Here is a 26,835-nt window from a genome sequence, read left to right as displayed (position 1 = left end):
TGCTATTCGGTCCATGTGGCCAGGTGGTTCGTCCTGGGCCTCGGCTAGATTTCCGTGGCTTTCTGGGCTCCTATTCTATCCTGAGCTGATTCCGATCTTGTTCACTCATTCATATCTCGGCTTATTCTGGTGCTGGCACTAGACAAAGTCTTACGTGCGCCAAGTAACGGACACAGACCTACGTTGCTACGAGAGCTTGACACACTTTCAGTCTGAACTATAATCAGGCTGTCAGTATCTGTGAATCCACGGACGATTTAATTCGTGGCTAATTAGCTCCAGTCTGGATACTCTGGTACTCTGAGACTTATACGACGGGTACTGGTTCTTTGGTAACCCTACCACGTTCATTGTTTCACTCGTTCTCGTTTTCTCCCTTTTCTTTCTCCCATTTAATCCTGCATAAAGTCTTACTGAAACACAACAATGTATCCCGAAGTCGGTCTGGGTATCGACATGCATGGTCAGGATCGCAGCTATATTGCCCCACTCACCTCCTCGCCCTCTCGGATCGCACGATCGACTGGCGTCAAACGCTCTCTCGACCCAGAGAATACTAGTTACTCAGCGAAGCCGGACCATGGGGCTCGTAGGCGGAAGACCGTAGCTGGGGAGTCTACCAGCACTGCAAAGGGGCCTGCACATCTCGCCCACCCGTACAAAAGACAACAGACGCTACAAGCACAGATGCAGACGCAGACTCAAGCTCCAGTTACGATGCAATCTTCGAAAGCGATGAAAGGCTTACTACTCGCGGAAGTTGGTGCGTCGATGGTCGAAATGGACAAGCTCGAATCGATAACGGGCCCAGGATCGAGATTCAAAGAAGGAAAGTATATCGAGCCTGGAGCTTTCACACCTATGGAGGACAGTGATGTTGACTTTCCGTCGAAGAGACAGAGGAGGAAGTCTGTGAACCGGTTCAAGATTGAATATGCGAACGCGGCATCTCTAGATCGAGGACTTGCGCGACATGGGACTTTATTAAGTACTTCTCCGACCTCACCCATCCGAAGGTCAGAGGAGTTGAAGGCTCTTCTCGGCGGTTCATCGTCAAAGGTGAAGTCAGGCGCGGTCATCGCCGCCCAACCGAGCAAGATGAAACCCAAGTCTACGAGCAAGGACTCTCAGGACGCAGTCATGCTTGAACAAGGTCGTTCGCGCGTGCGCGTTGCGCTCGACATGGATTTGGAGAGCAACGTCGCAGTTGAAGGCGGTTATATATCTGGAACTCTACTCATCCGTGTTCGTCCTAAGAGAAAGGACGACCTTCTCCAACTTGGAAGAGGCAAGGTCCGAATTGCTGGATTCGAAGTTACGCCAAAGAACGAGGAACGTAGTATCTTCTACCAAGTCTCTGCTCCGTTGATGGACATTTCTAATGGCTGCGATGGGTTGTTTTCGCTACCTGTTGACGATGATGGCTTTGGTTCTGTCGGAGAAGGGGACTATACTGTGAAGTTTGCAATGAAAATACCTCTTATCAGTACAGGTGGCAAACCGAGAGGGGTGCTTAACAGTCGTTCAGGGGCAACGATAAAATACATCGTCATTGCGTATGTATTAGCTCATTTACTTGACGCCTTCATACTGACCATTCCGCAGTTCCATAAAAGTCGTCGACCCTGTATCTTCCAAACGCTCAATATCTCACTTCTATCGAGAATGCGAAGTCTGGCCTTCTCTCGATCCAGTCATGACTCTCGCTCCAGCACCAGACCCAACACTCGCTCGTGCTGCGAAGAAACTCTTTATGGGTGGTGACGGGACCCTCGCACTTACAGCTTCTTTGCACCGCATCACATGGGTTGCTGGTCAACCCTGTTATGTGCGCTGCCGTATCGCTAATGAGACGAAGAAGAATGTGAAGAGCGTGTCGCTTGCACTCGTAAGGACGATGACGCTTTGCAAGCCCGCAGGAGGGACTCTTATGGACGATATAGACGATGGTGAGACGGTAACAAATGAGAAGAGGGTGGCTGAGGTGGTGTTCCATGCCGGACAGAAGGGTGCGAAGGGCCATGCAAGTGCAAAAGGATGGTGGACCGGTGTAGGGCCTGGCGAAACGAGAATCGTTACTCAATCCATTATGATTCCTGTAAGTTTGCCTTTTGACGAAGAGATAGTACCGACGACTGACACATTCTATGTTAATATAGCCAGACGCTCTGACTATCCCGCGCGCCCGTCTCATCGAAGTTGACTATGCCATCCGCGTTGCTCTAGGTGTCTCTTCCATGACGGGAAACTCAGAAGCGGTGCACGTAACGTTACCTATCTGTGTCGTGAACTTCATTTCTCTCGACCCGCCGCCGTGTGATCCCATCTCTTCTGTGTCAACATTGTTGTCTTCCGTTATCGAATTGGATACGCCGAAGCCAGAGGAATACTCACAGTCAGACTCGCATGTAATTGGTGGAATGAGGATGGAGCAGTCTCCCTCGGAAGGATTTGCTCCTCAGTATAGCACTGTAGAGCGCGAAGACTTGGCGCAGGATGCGCATTTGGCCTATCCACCCTCACGCAATATGCCTCTCCCAGACCTTTCTGACGAACATATAATGCACGACCTCGGAAACGTCGAGGATGCGGACGACCTGAATCGCACGCTTGGAGACATCCCAGGGTCATCTTCGCTACTTGACGAAGAGGACATCACTGTGGACTATAAGCTCAGTGACTATTCCATGCTTAGTGGAATGCGGAACTCGTGCATTCTTGACAGTAGCTTAACCGGAGTTCACGTTAGCTACAACAGGGAGAACTTTGAGAGTGCAGATGTTGATGATGAGTTTGCGGAAGAAGAGGATTTGGGGTCAGATGAAGAAGTAGAGCGGATGGTTGGGTGTGCGAGTGCGAGGATTGATATGGGTGCTTTTGACTTCCATAACTCGCAGAGTTTATACCGCTCATCGTTATTGGATACTTCGATGGGTGGACTTGGTTTATCTTCCGAGAATCATCACACTGGACACATGTTTGTTGAGTCGCCTGTGCGCGAGAAACCTTCAGGACACGTACTACAAGCTGGAGGAGTGCGTGGAGTTAGAGGACCAAGGAATATGCGTGCCCCTCAAGGAAAGGAGGAAAACATACCGTCACCAGAAGGACGTCCTGCTCCCCGAAGTCTTCCTCGGCCGAAACACCACAGGCGAACAAGCTCAAGTGCACCAAACACAGTGCGGTCAATTCTTCGCGTGGCTAATCCTTCGGAGGATGTAGTGGACGAAAGCCCTGGTTCAGTTTATCCTGCTGCGACGACACCATCGAGACCTCCACGTAATAGACCTTCGAAGCTAGCCACTCAAGCGTCCCAACTTAGGCGTCCATCCGCATCTCGTTCCAAGACGGCGCCAACACAGGCGGAGGACAAACAGATTTCCATTAATAATTCTCCAAGCCGCATTATTCTACCATCGGCTCGAAAGCGTTCCAACGGGACTGGCGCACATCATATAAACACACCATCTAGACCTAGTGGCAAGTCAGGCTCTAATGGGTTCAGTCCTGTACGTGACCGGATTGCTGTATTCGAACAGAAAACGCGTGAAGAGGACGATTTGGCTAGGGAGCATACATACGTTGGTAAGAAGAAATCTAGGCCTGGACATGTCTCAAGGTCTATGACGATGAGTTCTATTCCTTCCTGCAATTAAATTGAAATCGAGTAAATATAGCTATAAATAGTGTCACTCCTTATATCTTTTCCTTTGTTTATTTCCTATACAATGAGTATTGAGCCTGTTGAGTATTATAAAATTAAGCATGTCATCATGTAGATATTATGTTTTGAAATGAAGGGATTGTAAATGAAATCGTGGGAACTGAATCACGTTCTTACACGTCGCGTTCGCGACTTCTACTCAAACTAAAGCTCATAACACATTTCTCTCGCTATAAACGACTTTCTCATAAGAATGACTCGTCTAACGCGCTTCCTGACTCTCTTTGGTGCACTTTCGACGGCATACGCGCTTGTCTGGTTCCAAATCTTGCGAATACCATTTGTAGACACGTCTATTACGGAGCAGATTCTTCCTGTGGTACGTGGCACGCGTCTCGCTGTCTTACTCTTGTTGAAGATAATTTATTTTACTATCTGATGTGTCGAATGGAATGAATTTATGGTGTGGATAGTTACCATGGTGGTTACTCGTAGCCTTCGGCGCATACTCACTTTCATCCCTCGGGTGGGGATTGTATACATTTAATGATGTGCCAGAGGCATATGAGGAACTTATCAAGGTTCGTACAACTCCTACTCTGAATCACCTCCAAAAATGATTTGCTACTCTATGGAGTTACATCATGCAATTCTATCTCTCATACGAAATACGAGAACTTCCTATTGATGCTGGGTTGTTACGTAGGAAATTGCACAGGCGAAGAATGATTTGCGATCGAAAGGTGTTGACGTTGATTGAATCACTTCCGTACCCATTTACTTTTCCTCCTATCGTCATATTCTGGTGGATAAATGCATGTGTTGCATTTCCTGAGCAGAAAGATTTGTACAGGGTGTCCAGGGCTTTCGAAGTCCTCGTTCTCGTACCATCACTCTGTAGGCAAGCCTAGTGTTGTGCGCTACATATACATATTTATATTTCACTCATCAGTCCTTGCTTTCCCCTTATTCATGCAAGTTAATGTAATGCACATACAAGCTGTATAGTAATAGCTCGATCCTGAGGTGGTAGACGATTGATCTGGTCTGGTGTCATTGAAATGACTCGCATGATCATTTCCTATATATATGTATATATATTTTCGTTTGAGAGTCGATGCACAGAAATCAATGGGTAGTACAGGCAAAATAAGTAAAATTGAGGAGGGAGAAGGAAAGAAAAGAACATACACGTTGGTCATCAGGTATATTCCCTAGTGCACCAAGCATTGCTGCATTTGGGCCCGAAGTTTGTCCCACAGCAGGTTGCTGTTGAGTTGGGTGCTGCTGTCCACCATATTGTTGCTGCTGTTGCTGACCGGTATACCCGCCATTCTGCGCGTAACCAGGATATTGTGGGGCAGGTGCCGTCGGGTTCAATGGGTAGGGTGCCACTGCTGGTGGTGGAGTTGGTTGATGTCCGTATGGTGGCTGATGTGCTTGTACTTGTGCCTGAGGTTGTGATTGAGATGGAATGAGGTGTGCTGGAATCGTAGGAACGGGTGGAGGTGCAGTTTGATTTGATGCCGGAGCAGCGTACGATGATAGCGTTTTCTACTCGTCCAGGGAAAACGATCACAAATAATCATTTGGTTAAACGGTTTCGAATGAGGCAACGAAAATCGGTGATATCGGTTTACAAGAAGAAAACAAAACTTATGAGTTAACCCGTTCGATTTCCACATGTCTGGATCAAATGAATAAAAACAACACCCACTTGCAACACCTCCAAATTAACAATCCCCATCTTCACCATCAGCGGTACAAGCGCATACCCAATCGTCGGTTGCGCATTCAAGATCGCTTTTGCCTGTTCCGGTGTGGTCCTTTGTAACTGGGTGAGCAGCTCGAGCAGTTGATCTTCTGGTAACGTCGGCGGCGGTGTCCCGCTCGCATTGCCGTTATTCATTTCCTCAGATTTAATTAGAAGAATAAGGTAGATTGGTAAATGAGATGGCTCTCAACAGATGTATCAGACTTTGTTTATGACGCAGAGCAGCGCGTAATCAATGTTGGCAACCTAACAAGTGATGGTCTGAAAGCAAAAATGCAAATCATGCCTCCACGCGACGCGTTTCACCGATGCTCTTCAATCACACAAGATATGTAATGTAATATAAATCAAGCCTCTTCCATATTAGCCAGATAGTAATAGCAAATAATACAACAGCGCAGAAGCACAAGAAAAAAGTATAATCAACCAATCCAATCAAGGTGTACAGGTAGGTTTAACCTATGTGCATCAAATGCTAGACAGAATTACACCCTCAGTGTAGAGGCAATCGGCATGACTGACACGGACGAAGTCGGCACAACTGCGGTTAGTGGAGCTGATTGTTGCGTTACAGGAAGAGCATTAAGGGCGTGGTTGTTTATTGAGATGCCTGAGTAATCGGTAAGAACGTGCACAAAGGCTGAAAATGAGGACGGATGGACTCACTTCTAGTTGCGTTAGATGTCTTATAAATGCCAATGAGACGATGACTGAGCTCAAACATGTCATTGCTAGAATATCCTATCAGTGTTTATCTGATGCCACACGAGACAGCTGGGACCTACCGGAGAGAAATAATGATAAATTGTGCATTCTTCGTGCGATCCTTGATATAGTTGGCCACAATTGAGACATTACGGAAGTCCAGTGCAGCGTCAATTTCATCCATAAAATATAACGGCGTAGGCTGAGGAAAGTCAGAGAAGGTTAACTTGGTAACTTTGTCAGTCGTACCTTGAACACATGAAGAGCGAAGACGAGTGCCAAAGAACTCAGTGTCTTGTTACTCAGTCATCAGTCACGGTACAAACACTTGAGATGAGGCGAGCATACCTTTTCTCCACCAGACAAGTTAGAGATATTCTTCCAGCTCTTCTTCGGCGGCATAACAGAAAAGATAATCCCCTCCGAGAATGGATCCATACTATCCACAAGCTCGAGCTCTGCGTTCCCTCCAAGCGTAATCATCTAGCGACCAATTTCCACAGATTAAATCGAGCGGACTAAAAGCGAGGGATTCGACATACCTGGTACATCTCTTTCAGCTTCGCAGAAATTGCATTGAATCCTGTCATGAACTCATCCAATCGCTGCTTCCGAAGGCCATCATAGTGAGCCTTTTGGGCGTCCCGCTGACTTGTCACTTCCTCAAGATCCTTTGCGCGATTCAGGAATTCTTGCTCGCGTTTGCGATACTCCTTGAGCACCGCGAGGTTGGGACTCGAGTTCTTAATTTGTTCTGAGTTTAAGGTCAGCTATGAAGAAACAGAGAGAAATAAGTCATGAAACGTACCATCTAAGAGAGAGACGTCGGCAAGAAGCTCTTTCTTCTTAAACCGTGACAGTTCTTCGACAGAATATATATGCAATTCGAATGAAGGTGTACGCGCTCGCTTCTTGGGAGGTGGGACTGTTTCTTCCGTAGGCTCAGGCTTGACGATTTTCTCTCCTTCCGATGTCGGCTCTTCAGATGGTCGAGCCGCATCCGCTTCACCTTCAGCCTTTTCGGTCCTGGCTTCGGCTGCACCTTCCCCATCTTCCTCCTCTTCATCGTCCTCACTAGGCGTCACATGATCAATATTATATTCTCGTGAGCAATTGAATCATTATAGCACTTACTCGACTTCCTCAAGCTTGAGTTTGTCATGCTCGAGACGATAGTGCTCGATAGCTCTTTCATTCTCATGACTCTCCTTCTTTGCATCATTGAGATGCTGTTTAATCTCCATCTGCAGGACATTTCAGCATTTCATCTAAGTGCGGGAAAATGAACTCTACCTCTCGTTTCCTGAACTTCTGAATCTGTTCAGTCTTCTCGTCGAGCTCAGCTTTCAAATTCTCCAGATCGTCCTTGGCGTTATCCGCTGCAGCCTGGGCAGCGTCGACTTTCGACTGAGTCTCAGAAACGAACTTGTTGACCTCCGATAACTTGCCATTCAGATCTTCGAGCTCAACATCAACTTCTTCGAGCGCAGTCGAATGGTTCTCGATATTTTTTGCAAATCGTACAGAGTCCTTTTCGGCCTTTGCCTTGTTCACCTCGGCTTTGGTGATCTCATCCATCGCAAGGTTAATATGCAGCTTGATCCCGTCGACCTTTGACTTCTGCGAAAGAAGCTTCGCACCACCGATGTCGAGAATTTTCTTTTCGAGATCCTGGATAGCTTTCTCAACAACGCTCGCTTTCTTCTTGATTTTCTCGAGTTCGGCGGTTGACGAAGCAATCTCGTGATCAAGTGTTGCTATCCGAGCGAGGTCTCCTTCGTCCGGCTTGCTCTTCGACCTGTGGAGTGTTCATTAGCACGAAAACTACCAAATAGGATGTCAACATACTTTAGCTCCCGCACTCGCTTCTCAGCTTCTGCTATCCTCTTCACGCCCGTTTGTATGTCAAGATCGATTTTCTGTAATGACATGTCGAGCTCTGGGACTCTCCGGGTTAAGTTGTCCATAGAGGTCTCGAATTCTCGAAGCTGTGCAAGTGCAACCTCGAGCTTCCTTGCTGCGTCGTTGCTTTCCTGTTCGTATTTACGAATGACTTCGGGCTCCACAGCTTCTGCAACTAACTTAGAGCTCATCAAACCACGTGAAACATGTGTTCCACCACCGGACATCGTTCCTGACGTATCAATAAGTTGGCCAGTGAGTGTCACAACGCGCCACCGCCTTTGACCATAAGCGATACGGTTCGCCTGTTCGAGGTCATTTGCGACGAGGGTATTGCCGACAGCCTTGAAGAACGCAGGAGCAAAACGCGGTTCTCGCGGCTGGATGAGGTCCATGAGTCGTGGAACGTTCTCCGGCGTCGCGATCTTCTCAAGGCCGTTTGTCTGTGAGAGCTTCTCCAGAACAATGAAAGAAGCTCGTCCCAGGTTCTGTTTACGAAGATACTCTATGCATGCCTGTCCCTGGTCGACAGTATCGACAATCAAGTTGTTTAGCGCCGGACATGCTGTTGAGACAGCAACGTCGTATTTTTCGGGGATAGTCCCTAGGCTTCCCAGACGTCCCTGAGGATTACTTAGCATAACAGCATTAATGTATATAATAATTAACGCACATGGAAGCCTGAAATGCGTCCGCTGTTTCTCAGTCGCATTAATCCATCGAGCACCCGGTTCTGCGAGGTATTGGCAGCTTGAGATGCCTTTGCTTCATCTACCTTTTGACGAGCTGATGATGCCTTGGAACGCAATTCCTCAACACTCTTCTGCAAGTCCTGTCTCGCACAATCATGTAAGATCGTATCCGTAGCTCATCATACTGTCAACAATACGTACTTGGATCTTCTTTTCGCCAGCTTCCAGCTCCTTCTGGAGATTACTCCTGTTTCGTTGGAGCTCTTCCTTATCAGCTTCCTATTTGTTCATTAGTCATGTCCAATATAATCGGTGCTAACCATACCTTTGCAGAATGATCAGACTGCAATTGCTCGAGGGCTTCCTGTGCGTCCTTGCGAGAGTTCTGCACAGCCTCCGCCTTCTTAGCAAGTGTATCGCGCTCGCTGACTGCGACGTCTATTTCTGCTTGTTTCGCGTTAATTTGTGCGGTCCACGGTTGCAGCTCCTTCTGCTTCACTTCGATCTGGTCATGGAAAACTTGCGTTTTGTCTATGATCAAGTATGTCCGTTAGAAACACGAATAGATGTTGTCTGTGCTCCATGTACTTGCCTTTGAGACTGTCCCTAATGCCCTCAAGGACATTCTCCTCTCGTCCAAGTGACTCTTCGAGCTCAGTAAGCTTGTCCTTCTCTTTCTGCATCTTCTCGGTGTTTGTGTCAATAAAACGAAGAGCTTCATCCCTTGATTTTTGATCCTAGCCAAAAGTATGTATTAGAATCATTTTGTGTATATGCGCAGAAGCTGCCACGTACATCCTTCAAGGACTTCTTCAACTTGTTGGCCTTCGTGTTTGCGTGTTTCTTACGCTCTTCGAGGTTAACCTGCTGCTTCTCGTACATAGCGAGGTTCTTGGTTGCCTCAACCGCGGCTGTTTTAACTTCCTAAAGTGACTTTAATCGATGCAATACATAAATGAATGACCACACATACCTCGTAGGTCTTCACACGCTCTTCGTAATTTTCTTCCAGCATTTGACAATGCTGGATATCATCTTTGTTGCGTTCTGTTTCCTCAGCAAGCTCGGCCTCTAAGTTTTCCTGAAGAACAAAATTAGTCTTTCACAACGCCAACGTAGGAAAGACAACGCATACAATCGTTTCTGCATACTGCTGATCCGCCTCGAGGCACTTCCACAAGTACCACTGATACAGCCGTGATTGCGCACGGACGTGCTCGTTCTGGAGACGAAGGAACTCCTCTGCCTCGCGCTTTTTCTCCTCAAGCGCGTTCTTCTCGCGTTCGACTATTCGGAGACGATTTAGCTTCTCCGTACGCTGCTCAGCCAAGTTATCCAGTTCTGTCATTGCTTCCTCAATCGGTTGCTTATAACGCGCTGTTCCGATAATGTCTTCTAGATATTCCAATAAACCATCTTCATGCTCGTTCGGAGCCTTCGGTTTCATTTGCGCGATACTCTCAACCTCTCCTTGAAGGATGAGGAAGCGCTTGTGATCAAGGTCAATACCACGACCCTTCAGGAGCGTCGTTACTTCCGTAAAGTTGCTAGAGCGACCATTAATGGTGTATTTGCTTCCATTACTCTTGTAAGCGTAACGGGCCACAACAATTTGTGAGTTGGGTACGACTTCAAACGCATCAGGACCAGGCTGAAATTAGGACCTTCATGAATATTTATACGATTGCATTGTCAATGATTGCTTACCAGATCAATAATTTCCCTGAAATGGACCTCAACGGAACATTCATCGAGGTCGGGATAATTTGCAGAATTGTGGATCAACTCTGACAGTTTGCCTTGACGCATCTTGGACGCTCGGTATCCGAATACAAAAAGTAATGCATCGATCGTATTCGACTTTCCCGATCCATTTGGTCCTACAATAGCCGAGAAAGACTGAAGCAAGGTTAATGTCATGTGTCGCATTCGGAAAAATAGAAACTGCATACTTTATGGAAGGGTCCAATGACTTGTCGACCAGCGTAACTCTTGAAATTGACTAGCACCATCTTATGGATGACAAGGCGAGATTTCGGACCCTGAGGTTCTTCTTGAACGGGAGGTTGCGGGACGACAGAAAGACGCGGTTTTGGGACAGCGGTAATAGGATGATCATCGAGTAGCGATTTCTCTGGCTCATCATCGGACTCTTCATCGACTTTCTTCACGGATGGTGCTTCAGATTCCGGCTCTGAGGATCTGGCTATTATTCGCGTAGGACGAGCGGTAATCTGATCCTCTACTTCATCAAAGTCTGACTCATCCTCGTTCGCCTCCTTGATAGGCTCTTCCTTCTTTACAACTTTCTTAGGTTTTGCAGTAGTTGTTCGCGAAGTGGGCTTTGTCACTCTACTCGTCGAAGACGCGCGTGAAGGTGGCTTAGTTGCTCGGCTCTTGCGCTTTGGTTTCTCCTCTTCAAATGAGTCGTCATCTTCTTCGTCATCTTGGCCAGCCAGTGATGCACTGTCATCATCTTCATCCTCGTCAACAACGCGTCTCGATCTCGCGGCCCGTGCAGGTGCGCGTTTCACCTGCCTGGATACGCCTCGTCGTGTTTTCGAAGATGACTTCTCCTCTTCATCGTCATCTTCCACGTCTTCATCAGAGGTGCTTGTCCGTGATCTCTTGGGAGGCGATGGCGCATCTCTCTCCTGTGCCTCAGCATTGCCTTCGTCTTCTTCCTGGTCGACAGTTGCAGATAGTTTCCGGCTGGTCGCTCTCCCTTTACCAGCGGAAGTTGTAACCTGACGCGATGCGGGTTTCCTAGCTCTCGCATTTGTCTTCTTCAGCGCGTCATCTTCATCTTCCTCCCTCAGTTCTTGTTCGTCTTCAACGCGTTTCCTTTTGGCCGCAGATAGCTTCCGTATAGTTGATGGTTCTGGAGACGGTGTGTTGGACTCTGGAGGGACAGAAGCCTTCCGAGTTGCGCGTCTTGGTGGCATAATTACGCGTTGAGAGCTCGTTGTTGCCTGCGGCAACTCTTGCTGGTGGTTGGTACCTCAAGTCGCGCCAAACACGCGTGCCGCGACGCGTCTGAACTCAACTTTCTAATTTGGTTTTTTATTCGCACGATACCATATTACTCCAATTCGTATCAAATGTTCCGACACCAAATATATAGATTAGTGCAATAGTAAAATAGCAGACAGAATTGAGAAGAGCAGCATGGCCTGGGATAGGCATACTACAGATGTGGACATAACAAGATCCAAATGAAGCAGTAGTGACGTTGGAACACAGGGATGAGGCTATATCTGCATCTGAAAGTATACAATTGCATCCGGAATAAATAATGTGGGGTTGGAAGTGTAATGTAATAACTTAGATAAAATATGCAAAAGAGATTATTGCCACAGTAATGCTTGAAACAGATACTGAGAGCATTGTGGCAAGAATGCATGTAGCTGGTTACCAGTGCCCGAGATCAATCTTTGCACGGTCGAAACCGAGCTCAAGCCAGTTCTCAACGGACCTGAACTGTGATTGAGTTCCGGGCTCGAGCGCAACAAATCCAACGCGATTGTAAACGTTGGCAGCACTGTTATCATGACCAACATAGAGAACGACGTAGTCCTTGTGCTCGACTGTGAAGAGGCTGATAATGATCCGATGCCCGTTGATTAGCTACATTTACGCGTCAAAATAGAAGGTTGACTTACTGATCGCAAACTTTACGGACAAGACGGCGTGCATAGCCACGCTGGCGCCATTCCGGTGGCGTATAAACCTTCGTGATCGCCATGACATTTGCATTCGCACGGGTCAGAGCAACGATGCAAGCAATGGACGATCCCCGGCTATGCTGAACTTCAAGCACCCATACTTGCTTCGCCTGGATCATTGTACGCGCCTCAGCCCGGGCTCCGTCGTTAGTCAATACAAACGGAGGCTACATGCACACACCCACGATTAGATTCTTATTTCTTAGAGCGATTTACCGAGAAGCTACTCACAGAATCTGCTGCAAATCCGTAGCACAAGTGTGCAACCTGCTCGGTATCATGGTCCTCTGCAACACGCATGATTACTCCATTTGCAGAAGGAGCTGGTGCTAATGTCTTAGTAGTGCAGTAAGAGAATTTCGCAGCATAGTACGGCTCTGGGATGATGCTGATACGCGTTGCAGAGGACCAATGTGCTGCAAAACTCTGCGCGACCGGCTGGACGGCAAATATCGAGTATACACGGCGCGGAGAGACGTTCTTCAAAAGTTCGCTAACTACGTTCCGCATGCGGACCTCAAGATACTCGTCGGTGAGATCGTCCTCGAGCTTGGTACCCCAGATGAATATAGGGTATTTTCCGACTACACCGTATGTGCATGCAAGTACGAAATCAACCGTCTTGTCTTCGGAACCGCGTGAGGTAGTACGCGTTGTTGAGCAGACGATCCAAAATTCGTCGGGCTGGAGACGAAAACCACGGCCCTCCATTGCACGGTACTTCTCTATTTTAGAGGAGATAATATTGGAACGCGGATCACGCTTCATGGCGTTCAAGGCATCGGTGGGAAGGGCCAGGGACGATCGGTACGTAGTGGTATTGATGCTTCCGTCGGTACGTGCAGGCATTTCAGAGAATATGCAAGTAGAGCAAGTAGATGAAGGCCTGAGGTAGTTGTTTTGAGGGAGTAGGAACTTGTTGATAACGAGTCATCCCAGGTATCCTTCCTTAAGTATCTTAGGAGGAGGCACGGCCATCTATATGATTTTCCTGGTATGTTTCCGCCGTAATAGACTGACCAAAAGCTGTACGGATATTCAGTCTGCATAATGAAGGACCCCATAGGCTCCTAGGAGAGGGGCTCGCTTGTGACTCGCCGTAGTAGTTGATACTGAACAGCTTCACGTCATGAATAAGACTTTCGCCGTGTCGGTTCTCGACCCGGCGACTAAGGCGGTTTCCAGATACAGTGAGCGCCTATTTTTCATCATCAGCCCAATTCGCGTTGTTCTATTGATGACCTGTTCATACATTAGAGACTCGTGCATTGCGTAGTAGATCATCGAGTTTCATTGTAGATCACTCGTCGCTCACCCGAAAAAGAGACGCAAACGAGGATCAAGTCTTGCCCGCACTCGCAAACAGCGGGCACCGCATTTCGAGCTTCCCGAATATCCTAACCTTAACAGGCTTTAAGAGTTAGTCAATCTCGGTTCTCGAATCGATCAATACCAAACAAATGATCTCACCTCAATTAAACGAAACATACTCTAAATTATAATCCTAGGCGCACAGGCAAGTCACTCTCACCGAGTCTAGTGTCTTTGGAAGGAACCGTTTGTGCTGTTTTGATCAAGACAACGGTGGAGGTCAGCTGTTCCACTACAGTGTTTGCCGGCGCATCTTATTTCTCCTTTTTTGGACAGTAGACACTGCGTTAAAAGATCGCGTATTTTTGTCGTATGGGGCCTGGTACTTCTATGGGCATGACGGACGTTTCGTGCGACAGGCGAGTCAGTATGGCAAGATGAAATCAACCACCCGAGGTCAAAAGAAAGACCAACATTGACTCAGGCGGAAAAGCCGGCCTAGTACAGTAGCAGATGGTGGCATTAAAGGAAGTGGTTGGAACCGCCCATCTAAAGCCTAGCATGCCTCGTGGTCAGTGCCGGACCGTGACAAAATTACAAAAAGAAATCTGTAATACTTATCAATTATTCCGCCCTCATTTTCATCACCAAGATCAGTAATGCTCTTCGCCTTCATCGTCGAAGAAAATACGAACATTCCGAATTGCTACCATTTCGTGCCTATCAATGGCAGACTAATTCCAATGATCTATATGCTATTGACCGGTTCTATCGGCTATCAGATCAATAAGCCTGCGATCCGGCCCTAGACCATGGGGAACCTGTGTTCCGACCGAGAACATACCCAAATACGACAATGTTTATTTCAGATATGAACCACTCCGGAAGCAAAAACGGATCGATTTCTATGAAAGTCAATTGCTTTTCAAGTCATTTTTTGGGGTTTATTTAGAGCTTAAACAGTGACTCACAAGGCTAGCTTCTAAAGGGAATGAACCACTATTGGCATTCTGGGCATCGACCTGGAGTGCGAATCTCCGAGGAATCCCAGTAGCAAAAGTGGAACCGCGGTACTCCAAACCTAATACAGCACCCTTTCCGGATCTCAGGTTGTCGCGTAACAGAGCCAAGACGTGAGTCGAGGCGAACAAGTCAAAAGCTGGGAGTTCATGTTGCCCTGAATACGCGAAAAAACAATAGCTTTGAAAATGCGAAAAAGGTTATTGACAATTTCCATGCGGACAAGACACCACGTTTCATCATATCAAACCCTTCTCGCACGAGTCAGGTCTCTAACAAAGGCATCAGCGCAGCACCACAGTACTTGGACTTGAAGAAGATTTCATTCAGCGCACATCGCTGAATAGCCTCCGGAACCCCATTAGTAGACGGGTCTGGATTGTGAGCATATCAGAGCAGATCGCGGCAGCGCAAAGTCAGAGATGGAGTCGATAAGGCGTGGCGATTGTGGCCACCGGTATCCTGATGCAGTCGAGTCTCTGTAGGCCAATCGCCTGGAACACGTGGAAGTATAGTAGTAATAGTATGAAGGCACCAAAACCCGTTCAAGGCCGCCGGTGATTCCATTCCCTGATGACGGTAGGGACATGTGGCTCTCCATGGTCGATATATTTGATGGCTTTAGGATAGAGACTCCAATACAACCTCAGACACAACCCGAAAAGCGAAGAGTGGTCGAGTCAAAATCTTAGATGAGGGTGAAAAGTGATGCCAGGTTTAGAACACGACCGCAGCCTGAGACCGACCATGTAAACATGCATAGCTCAATGTAACTACTCCGCGGAAAGTTTGACAAATGACAACATACCCTGTGACCGTCTGACCAGTGCAATACTGGCTCGCAAACCAATGCACTTCGTATACCTGGACGAACAACACCTAAGGCCGATGTAATTGAGTTTTGAGACCCCGAGACTGGTTGCTAGTTACAGGTAAAAGCCAACAGGTGTATCCATTTTTCATGAATGAGTACAGCCTATCTCGAGTACACCGGAGCGTCATTTCTGCTGAATTAAATAGTTTCAATACAACGTCTATGAAAAAGCATCATCGTTAAACTCGTATGAGTGAGTCCTTGATGACGGAACGCGGCAAAAGGCTGCCGCGTCGAGCGTCTTGGTGCGGTCATCTTCTTGCCCTTTCTCCGTACACCGTGGGTAGCAAACAAAATGTCTTCAAAGTTGAACCTTCAAACCCAAGATCAACTAGCTCGTACACATGGTAAACAATCAAATAGGAAGGCGAAGGACCGCGGGGAGCGAAGACCGGTTTTCAAAAGTGTTCTGTCTAATCCGTTTGAGGTGAAATGGTCCGTCCCGTCCTTTTACAATTCATGCCATTGCAATGACGCATTCCCAAGAATTTAGGCCTATAATCGCTCCGAATCTACAAAATGCGATCTTGGCTCGAGTGATTGAACTGATGCAGGGCCTTGCGGAGTATAATCACAGCAGGCAAAAACAAAGTCGCACGACGAAAAGACAACGGCGAGCACAGAAAAAATTGAAGCGCTCCGAACTGAATGTTCCAGATCAAGTGGACTCAGATGCAGCGCATCAAAAGCAGCAGCAACAGGGGATCGATGATGATATTCACTCAGGTCCGTCGACAGAGACGGAGACGAAGATGGCGTCTGCCCCCCCACCTGCCCCCGAGGTACCCGTTCCCACCCCGGAAGCTTTTCGAAGAATCACAGTTGGTATCAATGCTGTTACGAAGCAACTGGAGCAGCAGTGCCGAATACCGCGTCTGCACATCTCTCCGTCTCCCTCCAGCGTGAATCCAGACGTTTCAAAGCATAATGACGACAATGTCGGAGACGAGAGGGCGGGTGATGATATGACAGCGCCAGGTACGGGCGCACCGTCGCGCGAGCAGCGACCGAACGCGCCCATCCGTACTGTTCTCGTTTGCCGCCCAGATATCGATCCGCCACTTCTCGTATCACACCTCCCTTATCTTGTCGCGGCATTCAACAGTGCCACCAAAGATCCGGGCAGATGGATCAAACTCATCTCGCTCCCGAAGGGTACGGAAAGCACCTTATCTCAAGCATTGGGTCTTCGGCGTGTAGCAGTCCTAGCTCTTGATGTATGCATCTCAATCCCACCGCAGTACATCGTCTATTTCGCTGATTTTTGATCAAATATAACCTATTTATAGGAATCATTATCCAGTGACGTTTCATTGACATCTCTGCTATCCTCTGTGGACGCCGTTGTAGCACCTTGGCTCGCCGGCGTTGCAGATTTGCCTATGTCCAGCAATGCGTCAAACTCCAAAAGTATCCTACCGAGACGTATTGACGTGCTGCGTGGGCGCTTAGAGCCGACTCATATCAAACAGCTGCGTACTACTGCGCCGAAGGACATGCGGGCTGCGAAAGCACTGCGTGCCAAGGGCCGAGCGGAGGCGAAGGCGAAGCGGAGGGCAAGAGAGGGCACGAAGAAATTACCAGAGAAGACCGGAAACAGAGCTTCATGATTGATTACTCTTCATCTTTCTTACGAGCTAATGTTTATTAACCCACGTTTCCTGCAAGTGTTCATATTGTCCAAAATGAAAGTCATACACATCATGTCCATCTATGAAAAACGTAACAATACTACCTAGGAAATGAAAAAAGAAATAGAAGATCGCCGACTTTAAAGTCTTTTGGGTATAAGCGTTCATTTTGCGCTAGATCCAGTGGGCAAGCTCTCCAGGAACGATTCGATTGCATCCCAGTAAGCGGGATCATCCCACGTGTCATCTGCAATGTGCATTAGACATGCCCCAGAAGCCTTGCATGACGTCTCGACTTTCAGACAACTTACTATGTCCGCCCTGCGGAATCTCGACAAGTCTGCCACTCCTGTGTGGCTTGTCGTCCTTGTCTGCTTTCTGGCTCTCCCCAACGCTCTTCGTTTTGGACGATGGTGAGCTAACCTCAGTCGCGATTTCCCAAAGTTCACGCATGTGTTTGGGAGGAACGATCTCATCGCGTTGACCGCTCAGCATGAGCAATGCGACTCTGTGTGGTAATCGCTTGAGCTTTCGTGCAGAGTTCCATTGTCTGAAGAAAGGGGCAACGAAGGTGAAGATGGGCATGATTTCTGGGATGAGGCGGCGCTTTGTGCATATGACACCTGTCAGTCTACTGATTTGCTGTATGATGGAGAAATTTTATACCAAGGACGTAAAGGTGTTTTCGATTATCAGAGCAGCAATCTACGAGACACAATTGAGTAAATGGTGATAGCTAAGAAGAATGTGGAAGTAGACGTGTGATTCACCTTGTCAGCGTGTCTGACAGCCAGGTCGACGGCCATGGCACCACCTATCGACTGACCATAGAGGACCTAGTTTGGTATTACGATCAGTTATTCAATGAAAACTCGCTCGACGACCTGTGCTTACAATCGGTGCTTTGGATAGTTTTGAATGAGAAAGGACGAAATTTAAAGCAGCCTTAGTTTAGGGAGTTCAACAGGAAAATATTTGCGGAACAAGCGAAACGGTATCACTTACGTCGGCATCGCGTTGAAATCCTGAGAGTTGGACAATCACTAACTTTCTCTAATACAAACGGGAACGAGAATAATACCTTTTGTTGAGGGTCTACCTTCAGAATGCCCATAACTTCCCGTACTTTTAGTCACCAATTGCCTTGAGCCACCTGGGAGAAACTTACCCGCGAGGTGAAAGCATGAGGACATTGCATCGCATTCTCTTGGAGAATATTTGAGCGAGTGGTAGGGTATATCCTATATTATCACAGTTTCCATGAAACATGATGACAGTAGGCCTATGACCATATTCCTGCACATCGCATCAGAGGTTTCCTAGTCTGCTAGACAAGCATTAGTTTGGCTGATGTATACTTCGAGCTTGATCGCCCTAGGCAAACTCACAAAGCACAAATAGAAGAGAGTAGCTTGCAGGGGAGTCAATAGATGTTTTTTGGGAACCTGTTTCCTGATCTGGTTGAAGAAGAAGGTATGCTCGTATCTTTATTTTGTCCGAAGTGGTGAGTGTTACGTCTTCGTATTGAAGTCCCCATGCCGAGGGAAGATGTACCTCTAAACATGTTCAATATTCGAAAGGGATTATGTGAAATATGGATATTTACCTCTTGGATGGGTTTCAAATGCGCCTGGGTAGAGCATAATGTTTGGTCCATGACGTAGTAAACTAAATACTGAGCCCGCACCGTGCATCATTTTTGAGCTTAATGTGCGGCATAATAAACGAGACCCCGATCATACCAATTGATGCAAGAGACATGACAGTGCCAGAAAGCGCCCAAGCAAGAGCTTTCCTCGCAAGACCTAAAATATTGGGTTCAAGCAGATCAGTGTAAGTGTGTAGATTGCTATGCGAGTCAAGCGAGAGCGGTTGTCGACGGAGGATGATGGTAGGACGTAAAGGAGTACGCGTGCCACTTGAGCGCGCGCTTGCCAGCAAGGTGACTGACAGTCCCAGTACAGGCCTCGAGGCTTCGCTTCCAACACATAGCATCGTATGACCCCATTTGCAGAGAGAACCGTGGGCGCGTGCAGGGATACATCATCGATCATTGAACAAATGCCTTCCTGTCCGAAATTACCTTTATCTCCGCGCGCAGATCAGGGATCTGTAAAATTGCCTAAATACCCTTGGATTCTGTACCTGGCTGCTTCCCGCAACTAGAGCTTCCAGACAAGAGGCATTGGTCAGAAAAGCGGAGATATTTAGGAAGAAGTGCTAGATAAGCACAGAAAAGTGATAAATTCAACTTCTCACGTAATTTGCCTGACATTCCTTCCAGTTGGGAGAAGTTCACCAATTGAACTTCTGGAACTCTGAAAGCTTACCATTCTGATACACGCCATTTCAAGAGTATCTGCAGAATTTGTCTGCAGAGAAATGTGCTCGGAAGTGAATATATGCGATTGAATATGGTCAAAATTCCTGCCTGATAAATTCATAACTTATTATTTTTTGTCAGATTAATTTTATCGCCGAAGTGAATGATATAGAAGAGTTAATTTCGTTATCTGAGTGTCCACTATATTATTAACATAATCTTTAGGAGAGTGTCATACAGGGGGCGTTTGCACGGTGAAAAGGCTGGACGCTGTCATGATGATTACGAAATATTTCTTATATAAGCGACTTAGTTTGCTTTGATCCTCGGCTTTTTGGCAAACTCAACTCGCAAACTTAGACGTACCAGGACCCCCTTGCTTCAGCTCGGGCCCTCCTCGAGAATAAATCTTCCCAATGCACAGTCATTTTAACACAAACTAACCTGCTTGACCTAGAACCTGCGCGCCCACTGGCCACGTCCTGCCGCGATCGTGCAGGAAGCCCTGTTATCGGATGTTCATCATCATCATTGGTACTAGGGCATCTGGGAAGTCTACTATTAAGGACTACTTAATTCAGCGGAAGAAGTTCAAGCATGTTCGTCTGGTCTATAGTGGGAATGCAAAAGAGACTGTTTCCAGCCCGGTACATATATATTCTTTTCTTTCTCTAATTTCGTCGACAAGACCTTATCCACGATGCTTAGCAGGATCAGAACCCGACAAGCATACCGCCTGTAAGCCAGGACGGTGCATCTCAAGCAATAGTTTCCAGTAACAAAACAGGTTTGAAAGTTGATGATCCCCGTTCATTCATCTCAATGACATCTAGTTCGGCATCAAACATAGCCGATGAAATTCGCCAGTCTGACCCAAACTTGGTCCCAGATATCGATGGCACGCTTGGTTTTACAGACTCAGCACGGCTCCTTGATCACGTCACGCGCAATTGGCGGGATAACTTCGTCACTGAAGATATCACGACGCGAGCCGTACTCGAGCCGTTCCTCAAGCGACCGTTCGTGTTGCTTGTCAGCGTTGATGCACCTACCATGACGCGCTATGCGCGCTACCAGAAGTATCGTCGTTCCCCACCTCCACCAAGCAAATTCTCTTTTTTTAGTAACCGCACTTTGATGTCTTCTAGCCGACATGGCCCGCAGGCCGCTGCGGAGTCCTTGGAAAATTTTGTCTCTGATGACGACCGTGTGTCATTCGGCCCCGATTCAGATAGCGTCACGACTGCATACCTCTTTGCGAGCCAGCACCTCTGCCATGTTAATGTCATCAACGCGTTCCCTTCTCTCGAACGGCTGTATAACCATCTCGAACTAATCGACCTTCTCAATGTGGACCGCCTTCGACCAAGCTGGGATTCATATTTCATGGTAATATTGTTGCACTGCATAGTTTAATTATACCCTGCTGACATACAGTAACTCTTGTACAGAAACTTGCAGCGCTAGCGTCACATCGTTCAAACTGCATGAAGCGACGAGTTGGGGCCATTTTAGTAAAAGATCATTCAATCATCGCAACAGGGTAACTACACTTATAGCAATCACTTTCTGCCTCATATCATATGTATGGCTGAATACATTTTACAGGTACAACGGAACTCCCTACGGTGTACCCAACTGTAACGAAGGTGGCTGCAGGCGATGCAATGAGGGCGTACCTAGATCAGTCGATGGTTTTGAGGAGTGCTTATGCATCCACGCGGAAGAAAATGCCCTTCTTGAGGCGGGCCGAGAGAGAGGAAAGGGATGTGTTATCTATTGTAACACGTAGGTGCATGATTGCTTACACTTGAAGCTATTCTAAAGCTACTTGTTTTGCAGGTGCCCATGTCTAAAGTGTACTATCAAGATTGTTCAGAACGGCATACGAGAAGTTGTTTATAACCTGAGCTACAAAATGTAAGTTTCGTTCAATTTCCAAGTTAGTTACAAGCTCAATTCTCTGTCAGGGATGCATCCTCCGCTCGCGTGTTTGAGATAGCTGGTGTCAAACTTAGACAATATTCACCGCCAGCATAGATCCTCACCTTTTTTAACTGTTCGAACTTCGAAGTGTGACTATACCGGATCATGCATCAGTACATATTTAATTGTGCAATGTGCTAAGTGCTTTCTTGCTTTCTGTACCAATAAATTTAATTGATCTCGGAAATGATCATGTGCGTCGTCTCGCCAATTCTGCTTGCAACTTGCTTGCTGGGGCGGCTATAAGCCATAGCAAACCTTGGACACAGACCGGTACTATGCATCAAAATTGGCAGATAAGTCTTTCAGGGGCTGCAGGTGCTCGACGTAGTGTGACTGAACAACCATCTTCCTAAGCAGCAAGACCCGCCAAATACCACATACCGAGTTTGCTACAAATACAGTCCAGTAGAGTGACTCTGATACAATGGTCTTCTAGTCGTTGAACTTCTGTGAGTGGAGTGAGTTAAATCCGATTGGTTAAGGCGAGTCGTTTTTATCTGCAACGAACAAGGTCAAATAATACTGCAATTAATTAAGCCTTTTGATCCAGAGTGTGGCACACTGTGACCACCTATCAGATCAAAGCATTCGTTGCTCAATATCTCTGATATGATGCAGCTTGAACTAGAAGTAATTTTCTCCACACTCCACCATCTCAGTCAAGGTTTTTATCTGTAGCTACTCAAGCTTGGTGATACACTATGTCTGATAGGAGAGGCCACACTCACACATTCTGTTGAGAGGGAAAACTTAAGGGGGGCATGCATAGACAAGGGGTGAGGTGACAATTGACTGCTCAGTGTCTCTCATCCTTATATTGTATGTATTCTAACTGAGACATTATGAAGTCATCATCTTGTGGTTTGTCTATTGATGAACTAATCATCTCATAATACTCCCCTTCAAACTCTTACTAGTCTGAGTAAACTGGTAAGATGTTTGACTTGTGGTACATGTAGTGCTTTAGTTAATATATCTGCTCATTAATTGTTTGTCTGTATGTATTTTGCATTTATGTACTCTAACTCAATGTAGCATTTAATAAAATCTTTCTTATGATCTAAATGCTTTGTTTGTTCTGAATATTTGAGTTTGTCTAACATAACTGTTTGTATAACAGCATTGTTATTGTAATAGATATTAATTAGTGTATCAGAGACCTGCAGAATCTCTTCAGCTAAATGAGTAAGTGTGATCACTTCCTGTGTTCCTCTTGCAAGAGCTATTAATTCAGCTTCATACATTGAATTTGCTACCAGTGTTTGTCTTTTACTTGACCACAAAACTAATGAATTGCTCAAGTAAAATGTATATCCTGATATTGCACAATGCCCTTCTTGCATCATACTGTCTGTGTCTGTATATCTGTTCAATATTGATTGATTTGTACTACTGAGTTGGAGCCAGACATTGTTCATAGTTTTTAAGTACATGTAACAATGTTTAAGTGCCAGATAATGCTCCATACTAGGGTCATTAAGGTATTTAGCTAACTGATTTGTTGCAAATGCTATATCTGACTGTATACAGTCTGTAATGTATCTAAGTGCACCAACCATGTTCATGTATAGTATATCAGACATTTGTTTTCTATTGTTATCAGTTTGCAATACTGTTTTTAATTGTGTACCAGGCTGTATGAGTGTTTGTACACTTTGTTCATTCATAAGTTTGTAACATTCTATTATACTATTAATATAATGTGTCTGACACATCCTGATGAATCTATGCTCTCTGTCATGTTGAATCTCTATATAGAGTAGCCAGTGTAATTTGCCACTGTCTGTATATTGTAAATGATGTGTAATAGATTGTTTTATTATTACAATAGTATTATTATTCATTACTACAATAGTAATATTGTTGACATGTACAAATAATATGGCTACAGTTATTTCTTTCTTCTTTGTAAAGAATACAGTATTATCATGTTCAGATTTTGTTAATCTGCATTTAAGTAGTATATTAGATAGTGTTTTATACTATCTTCTACTAGCTTGTTTTAATCTGTATAACACTTTTCATAATTGTAATATTTGTCCATTCTGTAATCTGTCTATTAAGTTACCTGGAGGAGGTTTAACATATATTTCTTTGTCTTCTGTCAATTGTCCATACAGATATGCTGATTTTATATCTATCTAATGTATTTCATAATTATTAAATGCTGCCCATACTAATATTAATTGTACTGTAGATAGTCTAGCAGTAGGAGCAAATAAATTGTCTGTATGATAGTCAAGGCTGTCAATCTGATAGTTTCCTTGAACTACTAATTGTGCTTTGTATTTTTCTATACTATTGTCAGTGTATTGCTTTATTTTATAGACAAATTGTGTTCCAATAATGTTAATATTATTGTGTGGATTCATGATTTCCCATGTATTATGATTTTCTAATTGTTTTATTTTGTCTTTCATAGCTGTAATCTATGAATCACAATCTGGACATTAGATTGCTTCATTAAATGAAGTTGGATCCAATTGTATTTCACTTATTTTAGTATTAAATTCTGTTAAATGAATAGCAATATTATCTTCATCCTTTTTGCTAAGTACATACATGTGTTTTGTTACATGTTTATTCTCCATGCATTGTTCAAGCTTGATAGTACATTCTGTCAGTTTCTGTTTCCATTCCAATCAACATAGTTTAGGTTCTACTTCTTTTTCAGTTAATTTAACTTTGTTGTCTGTTAAGTCTGTTGGTTCTGCTGCTTTTCCTTTTTTGTTAGGATTAGTGTTGTCTGTATCATTGTTGTCTGTTCTCATTATTCTATTGTCTGTTTTGTTATTTTTAATTATTAAATACTTGTTCATATTGTTGTTTGTATCATCTATTTTCTCCCCTTCAATTTGAGGAGGTTTACCTTTGAGAAATTGAATATTTTGTTTGATAGTGATTTTATTATTGTGCCAAGTTTTATAGCCTTTACTTTCATTGTCTAATCCTATCCAACAAGCAATAATACCTTGCTATTGTATTTTTGTAGGATTTTCATTGCAAATAATAATATATTAACCAAATTCATATATATTATCAATTGTTCTGTGTGTTCTGTAATGTTTGTAATGTAGGGTATTGTAATTTAAAGCAGCACACAGTGTTCTATTATGAATATAGGTAATATGAATTGCTGCTTCAGCCTATAATGTAAACAGTAATTTAGTAGATGTTAGATATGCTCTTACACCTCTAAATATAGTTTTATGTGTTTGTTCTGCTATTCTGTTCTGTTATAGAGTATAATGTACTGTTAATCTTTGTTTTGTTCCTTGTGAATCTAAATATTGTTGAAATCTTCACTAAGGAATACAGTATTGTTATCACTTTGTAAAAGCTTTATTTTAACTCTGTACTGTGTAAATATTTTAGTTGTCCATCATACATATTGTGTATATGCATTGGATTTTGTTTGTAATTTGAGCATTATGTACCAACAAGTAGAATTGTCTACAATCATTAATAAGTAACATATGTTCTTATATGTGTACAGTTTAATAGGACCAATGATATCAATATGAATAAGATCTCTAAATTGATTTGTAAGAGGAGATTGACATAGTTTTGGTATTGGTGTACATTTGATATTTGCTTTTATACATTCAATACATTCTTTTTCTTCATAGTTCATTATTTTAGTTGATAGTACACTTGGTTGTGTCTTTAATAATCATTTAATATAATTGTAACTTATATGTCTGAGGCATTTATGTATATCATAAATAGATAGTTTGTTCATTGTTTTTAATAAATGATTATTGTACAAAATATACAAGTTATTTCTCAATTGTATATGTCTAATGTATTCATTACATGGTGATGTTATAGTACAATTATTGTTTGTAAACATAAAAGAATAACCTTCCCTACATAGTAGTACTTGACTTATGAGGGAAAAGGTCATTTGTGGATAGTAATAGATGTTTTGTAATGTTATGACACTTTTTTCTTGTATATTCTTTGGGATTTTGATACACATAGATCCAGCTCAATTAAGAGTCATTGTTGATCTATTTGTAATAGTTACAATTGTAGGAGTTATGTTGTGTACATCTGTTAATCAAAATAGATAAGGAGTAGTATGTATTAATGTACTAGAATCAAGTAAATCCATCATTTGTGTATAGGATTTCTTGTTAGCTATGATTGTATTTGTAAATACATTAGTACATACCTAGGAAGCATATTGTTCAAATTGTTTGTCCTGGTTGCTCAGAATAAGAGCATAAGTGTTATTGTTCATTTTAATGTTGTCTTCCTTTAATTCAACATTGTTTTTGTTTGGGTTTTCAATAATAAATGTGTTTGTTGTGTTTTCTACAGTTTGATTCATTTTATACACAATGTTAGCTTGATGTTTAGCACATGCAAGCTTTATAGCTTCAGTAGGAGGTTTACAGCATTCCTTAGAGAAATGTCCTGTTTTTCTGTAATTGAAACATTTTGCTTTTGTCAGATTGAACAGATTTGGCAGATTGAATTTCCTCCACTTATTAGCTTTATACATTGTATTAGTGTGTACATTATTCTTTGTCTGATCATTAGAATCTTGTACTTGTTTAGCACAGTAATTGTTGTAGGCATTCTGTAATGTAAGGATTAGTTGCTTCAGTTCAACTTTCTTATGTTCATCAACTGGTTTGCCTTTGTTTTAAGCATTAGTAGATTGTATTATTGTATTTACTACATGTGTATATTACTCAGGAGTAGTAAGCAATATTGCTACTTTGTATGTAGAGTTGTGTAGTAGATTACTGTTAGTAGACAGAGTTGTATATACTTTCTCAAGTCTGTCTAATGTATGTCTGAAATGTTTTACATAGTCTCTACAAATAAACAGTACTGATTTGTTAATAGCCTTTTTACATACTATCTAAGGGTTAAAGTGTTCTTTAAGTGCTTTCATTAACTGAGGAATAGATGTATTAAAGTGTATATAGTTTGCTAATATTGTGTTGACAATGTTATTAACTATACATGTATGAATAGTCTTAGCCATCTCCCTCTTAGCTTTGTTCTACAGTTCATCCTTTAGTAAGTGTTTGAAGCATGTAGCTACAACACTAGAAACAATACAGTAGTGTCACATCTTGTAGTTTGCTTCAGTCTTAAGTATTGTAATGTTTTGACTAAAGTATTTAGGTACATTAGCTGGTTTACAGTGTGTATCTGTATGTGGGGGAACTATGATGCAAATGTGTGCAAATGTATACAAGTAAAGA

The 26,835-nt window shown here is 44.2% G+C and overlaps 9 protein-coding genes across 9 annotated transcripts; 4 read left to right on the top strand and 5 right to left on the bottom strand.

Moving 5' to 3' along the window:
* Positions 1-426: 426 nt before the first annotated feature.
* FOMMEDRAFT_149041 (uncharacterized protein) lies at positions 427-4,424 on the top strand (the record flags this gene model as incomplete). The annotated part of the gene is made up of 7 exons (XM_007271019.1): positions 427-1,556; positions 1,606-2,098; positions 2,160-3,509; positions 3,540-3,585; positions 4,012-4,043; positions 4,138-4,245; positions 4,371-4,424. 7 exons carry the CDS (start codon positions 427-429, stop codon positions 4,422-4,424), a joined length of 3,213 nt encoding a protein of 1,070 aa, XP_007271081.1.
* Positions 4,425-4,554: 130 nt separating this feature from the next.
* On the bottom strand, positions 4,555-5,573 carry FOMMEDRAFT_161474 (uncharacterized protein; the record flags this gene model as incomplete). The annotated part of the gene is made up of 4 exons (XM_007271018.1): positions 4,555-4,584; positions 4,662-4,745; positions 4,856-5,218; positions 5,382-5,573. 4 exons carry the CDS (start codon positions 5,571-5,573, stop codon positions 4,555-4,557), a joined length of 669 nt encoding a protein of 222 aa, XP_007271080.1.
* Positions 5,574-6,036: 463 nt separating this feature from the next.
* On the bottom strand, positions 6,037-9,640 carry FOMMEDRAFT_95979 (uncharacterized protein; the record flags this gene model as incomplete). Its single annotated transcript, XM_007270921.1, has 14 exons — positions 6,037-6,169; positions 6,224-6,345; positions 6,393-6,437; positions 6,492-6,626; positions 6,686-6,897; positions 6,952-7,213; positions 7,283-7,387; positions 7,437-7,941; positions 7,992-8,668; positions 8,719-8,877; positions 8,939-9,016; positions 9,063-9,268; positions 9,339-9,474; positions 9,533-9,640. Coding segments are annotated over 14 exons (2,883 nt in total), but the record flags the coding sequence as incomplete, so codon positions are not given.
* Positions 9,641-12,080: 2,440 nt separating this feature from the next.
* Positions 12,081-13,341, bottom strand: FOMMEDRAFT_170884 (uncharacterized protein). Its single transcript, XM_007271017.1, has 3 exons — positions 12,694-13,341; positions 12,400-12,629; positions 12,081-12,335 (listed from the first exon to the last, which is right to left on the bottom strand). The coding sequence occupies exons 1-3, from the start codon at positions 13,309-13,311 to the stop codon at positions 12,149-12,151; spliced, it is 1,035 nt and encodes a 344-aa protein (XP_007271079.1). The 5' UTR covers positions 13,312-13,341; the 3' UTR covers positions 12,081-12,148.
* An 18-nt stretch (positions 13,342-13,359) lies between these two features.
* FOMMEDRAFT_23474 (uncharacterized protein) lies at positions 13,360-14,319 on the top strand. Its single transcript, XM_007270854.1, has 4 exons — positions 13,360-13,704; positions 13,778-13,864; positions 13,933-14,161; positions 14,248-14,319. The coding sequence occupies exons 1-3, from the start codon at positions 13,592-13,594 to the stop codon at positions 13,955-13,957; spliced, it is 225 nt and encodes a 74-aa protein (XP_007270916.1). The 5' UTR covers positions 13,360-13,591; the 3' UTR covers positions 13,958-14,161; positions 14,248-14,319.
* Positions 14,320-14,556: 237 nt separating this feature from the next.
* Positions 14,557-15,394, bottom strand: FOMMEDRAFT_161470 (uncharacterized protein; the record flags this gene model as incomplete). Its single annotated transcript, XM_007271016.1, has 5 exons — positions 14,557-14,694; positions 14,745-14,950; positions 15,044-15,065; positions 15,129-15,167; positions 15,329-15,394. The coding sequence occupies 5 exons, from the start codon at positions 15,392-15,394 to the stop codon at positions 14,557-14,559; spliced, it is 471 nt and encodes a 156-aa protein (XP_007271078.1).
* A 568-nt stretch (positions 15,395-15,962) lies between these two features.
* On the top strand, positions 15,963-17,361 carry FOMMEDRAFT_170883 (uncharacterized protein; the record flags this gene model as incomplete). The annotated part of the gene is made up of 3 exons (XM_007271015.1): positions 15,963-16,102; positions 16,161-16,884; positions 16,957-17,361. 3 exons carry the CDS (start codon positions 15,963-15,965, stop codon positions 17,275-17,277), a joined length of 1,185 nt encoding a protein of 394 aa, XP_007271077.1. The 3' UTR covers positions 17,278-17,361.
* An 89-nt stretch (positions 17,362-17,450) lies between these two features.
* FOMMEDRAFT_128927 (alpha/beta-hydrolase) lies at positions 17,451-19,434 on the bottom strand. The gene is made up of 11 exons (XM_007271014.1): positions 19,041-19,434; positions 18,905-18,973; positions 18,715-18,854; positions 18,467-18,594; positions 18,380-18,414; positions 18,304-18,323; positions 18,193-18,243; positions 18,069-18,134; positions 17,965-18,003; positions 17,610-17,904; positions 17,451-17,545 (listed from the first exon to the last, which is right to left on the bottom strand). The coding sequence occupies exons 1-11, from the start codon at positions 19,291-19,293 to the stop codon at positions 17,463-17,465; spliced, it is 1,179 nt and encodes a 392-aa protein (XP_007271076.1). The 5' UTR covers positions 19,294-19,434; the 3' UTR covers positions 17,451-17,462.
* A 555-nt stretch (positions 19,435-19,989) lies between these two features.
* On the top strand, positions 19,990-21,786 carry FOMMEDRAFT_170881 (uncharacterized protein). The gene is made up of 6 exons (XM_007271013.1): positions 19,990-20,268; positions 20,330-21,010; positions 21,073-21,164; positions 21,230-21,409; positions 21,464-21,541; positions 21,592-21,786. Exons 1-6 carry the CDS (start codon positions 20,137-20,139, stop codon positions 21,659-21,661), a joined length of 1,233 nt encoding a protein of 410 aa, XP_007271075.1. The 5' UTR covers positions 19,990-20,136; the 3' UTR covers positions 21,662-21,786.
* Positions 21,787-26,835: the final 5,049 nt, after the last annotated feature.

This window comes from Fomitiporia mediterranea (assembly GCF_000271605.1).
Source record: "Fomitiporia mediterranea MF3/22 unplaced genomic scaffold FOMMEscaffold_15, whole genome shotgun sequence".
Taxonomy (NCBI): domain Eukaryota; kingdom Fungi; phylum Basidiomycota; class Agaricomycetes; order Hymenochaetales; family Hymenochaetaceae; genus Fomitiporia; species Fomitiporia mediterranea.
This window is presented reverse-complemented; position numbering and strand designations above follow the sequence as displayed.